This window comes from Mytilus trossulus, chromosome 1, assembly GCF_036588685.1.
Source record: "Mytilus trossulus isolate FHL-02 chromosome 1, PNRI_Mtr1.1.1.hap1, whole genome shotgun sequence".
NCBI lineage: Eukaryota > Metazoa > Mollusca > Bivalvia > Mytilida > Mytilidae > Mytilus > Mytilus trossulus.
This window is the reverse complement of record NC_086373.1, coordinates 68,599,134-68,612,320: the sequence shown is the minus strand read 5'-3', so window position 1 is coordinate 68,612,320 and position 13,187 is coordinate 68,599,134. Positions and strand designations below refer to the sequence as shown.

At 32.8% G+C, this 13,187-nt stretch overlaps 1 protein-coding gene across 1 annotated transcript in view; it reads right to left on the bottom strand.

Annotated features, from left to right (window-relative positions):
* Positions 1-13,187, bottom strand: part of LOC134683210 (reelin-like) — an 82,487-nt gene that overhangs the window by 23,468 nt on the left and 45,832 nt on the right. Inside the window, exons 35-45 of the mRNA XM_063542372.1 lie at positions 12,459-12,535; positions 11,761-11,920; positions 11,183-11,303; positions 10,428-10,648; positions 9,435-9,709; positions 8,555-8,705; positions 8,065-8,323; positions 6,396-6,537; positions 3,175-3,282; positions 2,666-2,834; positions 167-307 (exon numbers count right to left, since the gene is read on the bottom strand). Coding sequence (XP_063398442.1) covers positions 167-307; positions 2,666-2,834; positions 3,175-3,282; positions 6,396-6,537; positions 8,065-8,323; positions 8,555-8,705; positions 9,435-9,709; positions 10,428-10,648; positions 11,183-11,303; positions 11,761-11,920; positions 12,459-12,535 — 1,824 coding nt within the window. The remainder of the gene's footprint in view (positions 1-166; positions 308-2,665; positions 2,835-3,174; positions 3,283-6,395; positions 6,538-8,064; positions 8,324-8,554; positions 8,706-9,434; positions 9,710-10,427; positions 10,649-11,182; positions 11,304-11,760; positions 11,921-12,458; positions 12,536-13,187) is intronic.

Here is a 13,187-nt window from a genome sequence, read left to right as displayed (position 1 = left end):
ACAATGTCAGTTTCTTTAAATTCAACTTATGGTGACAAACATTTGGTAAGATTCATGAAATATAACATTAAATAAAACACAATAAACAGGAGAGATCTGAAGATCAATATTGAATGAGAAATACACAATAACAAGCTTAGTTTTCTTACTAATATCATACACTTACAGACATCCAGTATCTGAACAGTGCCCATGTCCACTACACATCAGGTAACAGTCTCTTCCAACATAAATGTGAGACAAGGCCCATACTTGATCTGATTTATAATGGTTAATCTGTATCCATCTAAATCTGGTCTGTTTAGATCTGTCGAATATATTTATAATTTCATTCGTTTAAACGGGCAGTGCATTAGAGTGAAATTAATTTCTCCTGGCTGTTTCATCATATGTAGCATAGAGGGCGTAATGTTTTCCCGCTTCAAAATTATTTTCGCGGTATTTTATTGCCTATGTTATCATTCAGCACAACATTGTCAATCTGAGCAGTCGAATTTTTTTGGTAAATTTTAATTCTGGTTAAAAGTTTATTAAGCTTTTTATTTGGAGACTTTTTTGTTTGATACTGATGTTAGAGTTATATATATATTATATGTGTAGATATATGTATGAATTGTGTTTATTTCTTATTACATTAAATATAGAGCATCAGCGTTGTCGTGTGACTATCCACTTTACAAAGTCTTTGGTATTTATTATAGCCTTTTAGGGCGTTTATATTCAGAGTGTATACATATATACTTGGATATTTGGCAGGGGCGTAGCTAGAAAGAAACGAAAAAATTTTGGGACCCTATTTAGCAGAAAAATGTTTTTTTTCGGTTTTCGGTCATAGGACGGCTAAAAGAGGAGCTATATGTAGATAAAAATTTATGAATGTAAAACTATTAATAAATCTTCTGAATAGAGTAATAGATAAACAACTCATATTTTTTATACAGAATTTACTCAAAATTGTCCAAAATCTGCTAGCTCTTGGGGTCTGTGAAGAAAGAAACTTCTATACTACTTTGTCAATATTCACACTGAAATCCCGATGAATATGCAGTAATGCTATGTAACTGTCGTTGTTCATTGTTGATCGTACATTTGTTTTCAATTACATATTAGTACCATGACTGAAAGGTCTCCATCATGGCATGGTAGCACTTGCGAGATGTTATAAACCAGCGTACGTGTTTGGCATCGAGCGACCTCCCAATTGAGTTCGTTAAAATTACATTCCAGGTCAGTTTCGCATGCCTCAGACAATATTGAGATTTGCTTGTTTGTGATATTTCCTACAACACGATGAAGCAGATACAGCGCAAAGAAGCGATTTTCTGATAACACTTGACGCGACTCCACTTTCATGTTCCCTTATCATATGGTCTATAAACGCAAAAAATAATGAGAATTTCCAATACCGTTTTGGGAGTGGTTGCAGGGTGATTGGCTCTGGTAGTCTGTCGACCACATCGCGTCGGCATATTTTCAACGATATCGAAGGGATCTAAAAATTCTAATGCGCATCTCATTCGCCAAACTGATGAAATGTACACTATGAAATATGCTCCAAAACTACATGTTTTAGACTAAGTTTTATAAATTCAAATCTTGTAAAAGATACAAGTTACCGTCTGATCTTGTCATTTTCTTTTTTTTTTTTAAACCAAATGTCGCTATTTAATGATATTTCATCAATTAAAAAAGTTACAACATAGTATTTTGATTTTGCCACTTCTTTTTGGCATGCCAAATCAATGTACACACAACTGCGTGTTAGCGTATAGAGAGCTTCGATTTTTTTTCTGCATGACTCGAACAGCTTTATCAACACTTGTAACTATAGGTTGTCAAACTAATATCCAGGACACCTACAGTCTCCAAACGTTAAACAAATATCATAATCATAATAGTCTTAGATAGTACATGCATCACGCTGTCCGATTCCGATTGACAACTTATCTCTCTCTCTCTTTCTTCTTCTTCTTTTTTTTTGTTGTGAAAATGATGTGGATGCACATGCTGTCGTGCCTCCGGGTAGCTACGCCCCTGTTTTGTACAAGTATTGTTTATACTTGGATATTTGGTACAAGTATTGATTATACTTGTTTATTTGGTGCAAGTATTGGTTTTATGTCTACATTGATGGGTAGTTTATACCAGGAGAACATAAGTTGTTATCATATAATAATCAAATCATTTTGAAGAATGGAGAAAAAATAACCCCACATTTCTATGGAACAAGCATTTTTCTATTCAAATATTTTTTCTATTAAATACCCTTGCTTGAAGAAAGGCAAGTACATGTAATAAGCCTACAGTGTACTTCCTCTAATTAACCTTTGTACCTGGGACTAGTCCTTAACAGGGACTGATCCAGAAAAACTTCAGTTCCTGAATGCATTATACACCTTATATATGATTCTTTGATCCAAAATGTTTGGGAGTTTATTTTACTTGGATCACAGTTATTTTCCTTCTTGGTTTTGATGCTTGATGCTTCAAAATCTAACTTTTTTGTTTTATCTAATAATGTAAATGTCTGCAAACTCATAAACAAACTCTCCTAATTTCCATGAACAATTTGGTTCATGAATAGAGGGTTTTTTCAAAGTACTTTCCCTAATTCATAACAACCTGAGTTTGTAAATAGTACATAATTTAAAGAAACCAATCTTACTTAGAATAATAAGGTAAGGGAACAGTGACTCTATTCCAGCCAATATTAACATCCGACACTAAGGAACTTCCAGGAGCAAATCTCTTACAGTCTACATCATTTTGACCACAGGCTGGTTGTAGATTCTTCCAACTGATACCCATATCATGGGAGTATTGAATCTCTACATCTATAAACAAAATAACAATCTTTTCAAGCAATTCTTAATTGTTAGCTATATTCAACCAATGCTCTTCAATTTTGTGGTTGATTTAGCCTTCCAATATTGTTTTGATTCTAGCACCACTAATGAGCAACAAGTTCTATAAAAGTTAATGTTAATGTTAATGGCAAACACATAAAAGAACATGATATTTGTTAAAGCGTCATCACCTTACAAACAGAAGATCCATGGATCTATTTAACATGAAATTTGACTTGTCATTCTGAACATCATACTGCACAAACCTGCTCATCTCTACAGAAATGATGAAATAAGTCTAGATATTATAAGTACAATTGACACTTACGATAACAATCTTTGGAAGGTCCACACCCCATTGTTACATTAAACTGCATAAAACTTCCATCTTCTACAATAACATCTCCAGACATGGCATATCTAACGGTGTTGTTTCCTGAAAATAGAATTTGAATAAGAAACCTGACAAATTGGATTAATTGATTGAATATTTATTTTTTTATTGCATAGCTCATCCACCAAAGGCCCCTCAAATCTTATTCAAGCAGAGAGATAAGGACAATTAGGTTTTATTTTTACTATTTTTCTAAAAATGAATCTTCATTTCATCAGAGAGAAAAGAAAAGGTTATGTTAAGACATGAATGGATACACCAAAGCATGATGTACTTACCATCATTGGAGATTTTAATGCAAAAGTAGGTTCAACTAACATAGGTTCAGAAGAAGTGATGGGAAAACATGGGCTTGGAGAAATTAACAACAATGGTGAAAGATTAGTGGAGATGTGTACTATGAACAATCTGATAATTGGGGGAACAATCTTTGAACATAAAAACATACATAAAGCCACATGGGTGTCTCCAAATGGGAAAGTGAAAAACCAGATCGATCACATACTGATTAATAAGAAATGGAGGTCATCATTATTAGATGTGAAAGTGAAAAGAGGTGCAGATGTATACAGCGATCATCACCTAGTCATTGGAAAGATCAGACTAAAATTAAGAAAAAATAAATGCAAAACACAAAGCAAGATCATAGACTTTGGAAAACTTAAACAACCTGAAATACAACAAAACTTCAATATAGAACTGAAGAACAGATTTGAGGTCTTACAACTTGAAGAAAATGAGATTGACATAAACTCTAAATGGCAACATATGAGTGAAATTTATTTAAAAACAAGTGAAGACATCTTAGGTTACAAGAATAAAGAAAGAAAGAAATGGATATCTGAAAAAACCTGGGCTCTAATTATGGAAAGAAAACTGTTAAAATCAAAAACCAACCATGCAACTGGAGAACAACAAGAGAGAACAAAAGATCTATACAATAGTAAGGAAAAGGAAGTGAAAAAGAATGCTAAGGCAGACAAAAAGGCATACATAGATAAGATTGCAGAAGAGGCTGAAAATGCATCTAAAGTTGGAGATATGAGAAAGCTATATAACATTACAAAACAGCTAAGTGGCAGAGTAAATACCAACAGTACTCACATCAAAGATAAAGATGGTCAGACAATATGCAAATTTGAGAAACAACTGGAAAGATGGAAAGAGCATTTTGAAGAGGTGTTGAATAGGCCTGAACCAGAAATCTCAGTTGACAGGACAGAGGAAGCTCCACCACCAATAGAAATAGAAATGGGACCCATAACAGATGATGAGATCAAAGCAGCCATTAAAAAACTTAAAAACAACAAAGCTCCTGGGGTAGATGGCATACCAGCAGAAGTACTAAAATCAGACATAAATCTCAACGTGAACATCCTACGTGATTTGCTGAATGAAATATGGGAAAAAGAAATACTACCTACCCAGTGGAAAGATGGTATCATCATAAAACTACCAAAGAAAGGTAACCTTACAGATTGTAACAACTGGCGTGGAATTACTTTACTATCAGTGCCTGGTAAGAAACTTTGTAGAATAATTTTAGAACGAATCAAAGACAAAATCGATACCATTCTACGGGAAGAACAAAGTGGATTTAGAACAAACCGTGCATGTATAGATAACATCCTCATACTGAGAAATATTATAGAACAGGCACTAGAATGGAGGTCACCCATATATATAAATTATGTGGATTTCGAAAAAGCCTTTGATAGCGTCCATAGAGAGTCACTCTGGTACATCATGAGTATGTATGGAATTCCACAAAAAATAATTAACATCATTATGGAAATGTATGATGGTTTTAGATGTGCAGTCAGACATGATGGAAAACTATCAGATTGGTTTTTAATAACATCTGGAGTAAGACAGGGATGCATAATATCTCCTTTTCTCTTTATATTGGTGGTTGACTGGGTAATGAAGAAGACAACAACTGAAAATCATGGTACCGGTATACAGTGGGGACTAACAACATTTTTGGAGGACATGGACTTTGCTGATGATATCAGCCTCTTTTCTCATACACATGAACACATGCAGAAAAAGACAGATAAAGTAACATCAGAGGCAGCAAAAGTAGGACTGAAGATAAACGTAAAGAAAACTAAGGTGATGAAGATAGGTACAAAGAACAGTAAAGCAATAACAGTGAATGGAAAAGAACTGGAACAAGTAAACTCATTTAATTATCTTGGTAGTAGAGTAAATGCAGAAGGAAATATTGAAGAAGAAGTTAACATCCGTATTGGCAAAGCAGCTTCTGCATTCAAAAACCTGAATAACATATGGAAAAACAACAAAATATCCAGAAAGACAAAGATCAGATTGTATGTGAGCAATGTAAGATCAGTTCTGTTGTACGGTTCAGAAACATGGAAAACAACCAAAAAAGTAGAAAGTCGAATTAGAGGATTCGAAGGACGCTGTTTGAGACGAATAATTAACATCAGATGGCCAAGTGTAATTTCAAACAGTGAACTATCAGAAAGAACAGGTGTGAAGAATATAGTGAATGAGATCATGAGAAGGCGGTGGAAATATATTGGACATATACTGCGAATGGATAACAACCGGCATGTGAAAAAGGTATTGACATGGACACCGCAAGGGAAAAGAAAGCCTGGAAGACCGAAAGGCACATGGAGGAGAGATATAGGAGCAGAGATAAAAAGACATGGATACACCTGGAAACAAATAGAAAGAATCGCGAAAGATAGAACAAGTTGGAGGTCCCTTGTTGATGCCTTATGTGTTCAAGAACATGAAGAGGATTAAGTAAGTAAAGACATGAATAAAATAAGTACTTTAATAAATATAAAAATTTCACTTCAAAGGGAAAATTAAAAAAAAGGCTTAGCAATTACCTCATAAAATTGAAAATGGAAGTTGAGAATTGGGAATATGTGAAAGAGACAACAAGTAGACCAAAGAGCAGATAACATACCTCATACATATTATATTTGATAATTTTAAAACCTTTCTTTTTTATAAAATAGTTATCAAAGGTACCAGGATTATAATTTAGTACGCCAGACGCGCGTTTCGTCTACATAAGACTCATCAGTGACGCTCATATCAAAAAATTATAAAATGTCATATGTTTAAAAAAAAATGTTGACCATTTCATTATTGCCAATATTTTCATTTACCATTAAAATGTATGACTTTGCTTTCTGATTGACAGACATTTTCCAAATTTCCTCCAGGAAACAGAAGCCAACTGGTTTCTCTTGGCAACATAGGATCATCTTGTAAAGGCTCAACACCATGCATATCTCCACCGATAAATATCTGTAACAAAAACATCGTTAGTGAATCAGCATGCGTTAAGAACCTTGGTGTTAATTTTGACAAAACATTGGGGATGGACCAATAGATTAGTGCGACCTCGATATCTTGTTTCTATCAAATCAGAAATATCGGTCAAATTCGTCCATTCATTACAGAGAATGCAGCAAAGACACTTGTTTGCTCTTTAGTAACGTCTCGCTTGGACTACGGAAATGCATTATTATATGGACTTCCAGCAAATGCAATCCAACGATTACAGCGTGTACAGAACACCGCCGCAAAATTAATCACAAGGAAAAAGAAAAACGAACATGTTACCCCAATTTTAAAACAACTTCATTGGCTGCCAATATCATTTCGTTGCAAATACAAAGTGTTGCTTTATGTGTTTAAAGTTCTGAAAAAAGAGGCACCTGTATACCTTCAAGAACTAGTTTTTAATTTTTATAATTTGAGTTTTACTTTTTTTTACGGTCTCTATTTTGATTCTATTGAGCCATTGACACAAAGATATATATATATTTTTTTTTTTTTTTTTTTTAAATTGTGTTTATTTATCATTTTATATATATGTACTTGTATCATTGTCTTTTAAATGCATTGTAAAGCGCTTAGAGTAAATGTTTATTTAGATAAGCGCTATATAAGCACTGTAAATAATAATAATAATAATAACAATGTAAAAGGTATGCATGTAACAAAATGTGTGAAGGTTTTATTTTTTTTTCAGTATTAAGTTGGTATAGCAAACAGAGGAACCACTAAAAGAAACATATTTAGCAATTTTCCACAGGTATAACTCTAGAACAAAAAATGAAATAGCAATGAAAATTTACTGTCAGTTAGTTTTCAAAATTTATGCTTCAAATCTTAAGATCCTAGCACAATAAAAGTAATGCTATCATGCAGAAATAATCAATATTACAATTATGTAAATACAAAAAAAAGGGGCATAACACTGAAATGTAAAATGAAATAATATTGAACAAGTTTTAATGCCTTTTTAAACAATTTCTTTTATTATCAATAAGCTATTGAAGATGACGTGACATACATCAAAAGGCACAATCTTTCTTATAAATCTTACATGCACTAATTTGAAACTCTACCATGCACACAGAATCTGAAAAACAAATAAAACAGTCATACAAGTTTAATAGATATAGGAAGATGTGGTGTGAGTGCCAAGTATGTTCATTAAAGTATTTTGGGGAAAAAAGTTCTTGCAGATAACCTTATCTTCAAATTTATTGAAAGAACACTAAAATTTGAAGAAGCTCGACTTTAATAATGTATGCTAATTTCCCATATTCCAAGTTATGTCACTATATAAAGTCAATATCAACTATTAGAAAATGAATGTTTCTAGACCCTTTCTAGAACTGTCTGATCAGTGTATTACATCATTAATGATGAGTAAAGCACAAACATAAGACTATTGGTAATTTTTCAGCTGTAAAACATTCATTAAAAGTCAAGATTGATGCTTCATAAAATAATGTATCGCTTAATACAGCAAATCCTTACATGATCGATAGCCCAGTCCTCTAAGAATGTTCCATTTAGAGAGTGTTGTATCCACCTTATTCTTGTGTTATTGGTCCTAGCATTCTCTGGTAAATGTAGGGCTATATATGTTGGTCTGTTACTATACTTATTGAAGTCAAACTGCTGTATTGATGTCCATGATACACCTCCATTGTTACTGTACTGTAGATATACAGGGAATGTTGCCAGATTAGGTGGAGTCTTCTTACAACCAAGTCTCACGAAAAACTGAATCAAACTGTGAGAAATAAACAAGACATACAGATTTTGCTAATGCTTTCTATATTAATTTTGCCAAACTAGGATCAAAATAATAGAAAATAATTTAGAGTACAGAAAAACCATGAAATCAGGTCTGTTTCTCAAACAGTTTTATGGTACCTTGTGTTAATAGGGTTCTAATCTTGTATTTAATGGATAGTATACCAATATATCTGATTTCGCTTTATATAACGGTAGAACTTCTTACCTAGCTGTGCTGAGGTCCAAATCTCTGGTAGTCAAGACCCTTTCTCCACTGTTTCTGAAAGTCAGACTTGGTCCTGATACAAGTGTACCACAATGATAAGATAACCTGGCCCCACTCCAAATCCACCATTTCTTCTTGTCAAATCTATGTCCTAAATGATATGTTTCAATTTCAAAGTTTAATAAAACATATCAAATTGATGAAGTAGATAGAATCTTTATTATCTTAAACATATTAATATGTTGATGGAAGGATTAATTAGATTTATGGTTCTCATGCCCCTTTTCAGATGACACCACTGCGGATTTATTTTCCTGTAACGTCTTAAAATTGGCTTTGCAGATCTAGAGAAGTCACATTCTGCAATTCCTGAAAAATAGCCATTCTTCAAATATTTTTCATAATTTTCAATATCTCTCTAAAGACCAGTCTCCTGGCATGAAGGTCTTAAGACCAGTCTCCTGGCATGTAGGTCTAAAGACCAGTCTCCTGGCATGTAGGTCTAAAGACCAGTCTCCTGGCATGAAGGTCTAAAGACCAGTCTCCTGGCATGTAGGTTATATCTCCTAGTTTGGAGGTTATCTCTCTTTTTTCCTTATTTCATTATTATTTCTAGTATAGTTGTATCTCTTTAAAAAATAAAAAAACTACTGTCAAACATTGTTTACACTTAATTAAAGAGTTCAAAATCTACCTGACATTCAAATTTAACTTTTTATTTCATTATTTACTGAATTCTTCTAATGATGATTGTGATTTTCCCCTTAAACGGTAATATTAAAACTGCAAAAAAGAAGATATTCCCTTCTTTTGAGGTTTTTCCGCAACAGTTTTCTAATCCTTTAAGGAACTCCTGCTACTTTTTTTTTTTATACCTTACCATGATGTGAATTATCTTCATTAAATTCTCTCAGAGGAATAGCTACATCCACTGGAGTGAAGTTATCCTTTAAATAGAGAGAGTTACGGGACCAAGGTGTGCACATATCACCTCCATGATCTTCGTCACAGGTACACATCATTGTATCTGAGCATGCTCCGTGACCCAGACAATGTTCTCTACAGGCCATACCAATGAAAATGTAATCAATGGCCCATTCTGGTGCAAAATCATCGTCTGGTACAAAGCCTTGATACCATCTAAATCTCAATGCTCTGAAAAATAAAATATATTTCAAACAGATTACATACTAAGGGTAGATGCATTTACATTGAGAAGTATGTTTTTCATAAGGTTATTTAGTTTTGTTGTTTCAGTGCTATGAGAAATAAGAATTTCAATTAGATGTTATCCATGAAAATCAACAACCAATGTGCAACCCTATGAATTAAGCCACGTAAACATACAATCTAAATCTCAATTTTGTGAGTTAAAAGTCTTTCTTGGTAGTTCTAAGCAAATCTCTTTTTATGCCCCATCAATTCTATAATTCACATGACATTTCAATACAAAATAGAGGACTAAGAAGCCTATATCACTCACATTATAGGTTTTTCATAAACTTGATACAATTTTAAGTTGGAATCTGTATCTAAAGATTAGAATAAACTGTTGACACACAGGTATGTCTTATCTTGACATAATATTGATAGGAGGTATATTAGCATGTTACCTATGCAAAACTTTCAAGGTCAACCATGATTCAAGGTGCAAGGCTAAATAATCTCCATGGAAATGAGATATGCCAGTATTAATATAACTGCATACTAAATATCAATGACCTATCTTAAGTGTTTCTCTTTAAACTAACTTCATCACAAACTTTAAGATGTAATCCATGCAAAAGTTATCAACAACGAGTCTATCATACAATTGCTTGATATAAAGAGAAACAAACTTGAACTAAGTGGTTGAGATGTTCCATTTACTAACCCACATACATAAACATTATCCAATGGTATGATTACTCTTCTCCAAAATGCACTTGTTCCTCCATAGTAAATAGATGGTGACAGATCCACATCAAAACATCTAGCAGACGACACCTCAGCACAGTTTGGTACCAGTGGATGCCAGGTTTTACCTCCATTAGCAGAGTATTCTAATCTAATTGGGTATTTCTCTGATGGCTTTGAACCACATCCAACATTTATCTAATGAACAAAATCTCAATAATTATTGATTTTCAATGAATTTTTTACAAAATTTAGACCAGAAATAAATGTCTTTCTTTGCATCTTTCCTCTAAATAGTTGATTTTGCTATGAAAAAAACTATGATAACTTTTGGTGATATAAATTATTTTTGTCTTAAAATTTTCTAAGAATTCATACATCCATGGCTAACAAATATTTGGAGTAGAGCATTCCTGATGAAGGTTAAATCAGAAAATGCTTCGGACACACAAAATTTAAACATTGTTATTTTCATTTGCACATAAATTTTAAATCTGTACATGATTTAAGATTCTGAAAGGTAACTGTTGTAGGGTTTTGAACAAACAAATCTAAATTGGTTTTATGATTTGGCTTAAAACATTTTTTTTAAATTTGTCCTATTTCTTTTAGTTTAAGTAATTTCTCAGCAAATTAAACTACCTATGCACTACATCTCTATTTTTAACATATTTTTCTACAAATTTAGGCTTATTCTAAAATAATTTAGCTAAAACATTCAAAACTACTTACATCAAATTGAACAATAGACATTGGCCCTACATCTAGGTCTTTTGTGACAACATAATGTTCCCCTGATTTTGGTGCATGTCTGAACACCATGGCTGATTGGCCAGATCCTACTGTATCCTGTCTAAATAAATATAGGTTAGTAAATGTCAAATATTGAAAGAGGCTCGTCATTTGTCATTATTTGTTATATATAGCAAGTTAAAGATTTATAATATTGGAATCTTTTATTCAGCAGAGGAATAGAAAGTTTTGGATAAGTCAAGTTTTTTTTTATTTCAATTGTTTTTATATTTAATATTGAAAAGAATTGAAGGCTTGAAAGAGCTATTAAACAACATATAATTTTAAAATATTAACAAGAGCATAACTCCTTTAGTAATAGTTATTTTGGACTGATTTTCAAATTGTCTGAGAATTTGCTGATACAAACCTCTGATTTAATTCTGAAAAAAATCTGGCAAAGATTGTACATATGAGAGTATTTACAAGACTGGACAGACACTTAGTATTTCCATGTCTCAAAGAAGATGTTGCACAGGGGACTAAAAACTGATAGACAATCTAACAAACAACTATACCTTGTTTTATGTTCACAGAATGAATCCACTACACCATCATTTATAAACAGCCATTCATCTGAGAGAGATGTACCATCAAAATTATCTGTCAGAGAAAATGGGTTCATAGGCATTTTACCTATGTGTAAATTGTCTACTGCCCAGGCTGACAACATTTTACCTACAATTGAATAACAAATGTTTACTTAAAAGTTTACATATAAAAATTAGTTAATCATATTCATTATCAGAAAATCACCTTCCTGTACAAATTTGAATGAAGCTCTAAGAATGAGATGTCAAGACAAAACATAAATTACCTTTTTTATCGCTATTTTGTGCATTTTTCCTTTAATCTTTTTTTGTGATAATTTTCATATCATGCTTCTGGCTTGAGATGGAAAAATTATCGCTAGAAACTAAGGAGGCCACATGGCATTGCTAACGAAATTGACATGAAATTGACGTCGTCATAGGTAAAATAGCGATAAACAGATTATCATTGGTCATCTCAACTCGATTGATTTTCTCACTTTCGCTGTACCAGCTCAAGCGAGAAAATCAATCTCGTTGTGATGATCAACGATAATCTATAAATATCTTATGACAAACATGAAATTATAAAGGGTATGTTTTGCAAAAAGTCTTGAAAGTAATATCTCTCAATTTCCCTTAGTATAAAGTTTATACCAAAATTTGTCCACATTTTCATTTCTAACCTTCATTTCTAGGTTGCCAGAATCTAAATCTAGTGGCATGGGTTTTTGCCTTTACTGGTAGATCTATACTAAAAAACCTGTAATAAAATTAAGAAGTTGTATGCAATAGTGTAGAAAGTATACAGACTTTAACTGTTTGTATTGCTGTGTGCATTTTATTCTCCATTACCTAGAGGTATAGGAGGAGGGTTGAGATCTCACAACTGGTACATAAGTTATTTTGGGGGACCAGCTGAGGCCCACCTCCAAGTGCAGGATTTTCTCTCTGTGTTGAAGACCTATTGGTGGCCTTCGGCTGTTGTCTGCTCTTAGGTTGAGTTGTTGTCACTGACAAAGTCCCCATCTCCTTTCTTAATTTTATTCACCTTGTTATTAGACATTGATGAAATATTCCATGCTTACAAGCAAATTATCTTCAAACAGGATGCAACTGTCCAGCAGGCAAAAATAACTTGCATCGTACAACTCAACATTACAGATTCAGAAAAATTATCACATCTTTCCTAAATACAGAAGCTAACTAATATGTAATTAAAATATGCTCAAAGACATAACAAATATTTGATCCCTCTCATTTTGATGTCATAAGTAAATGTGATCCTCTGTCTTATGTCAATACACCTCTATGCCAAAATATCATGTGAATATCAAAAAATAAAACTTTATGAATCAAACAAGATTGTATAAGAACCAGAGTACAATATCCAATAGAAAAATAAGAATACACTT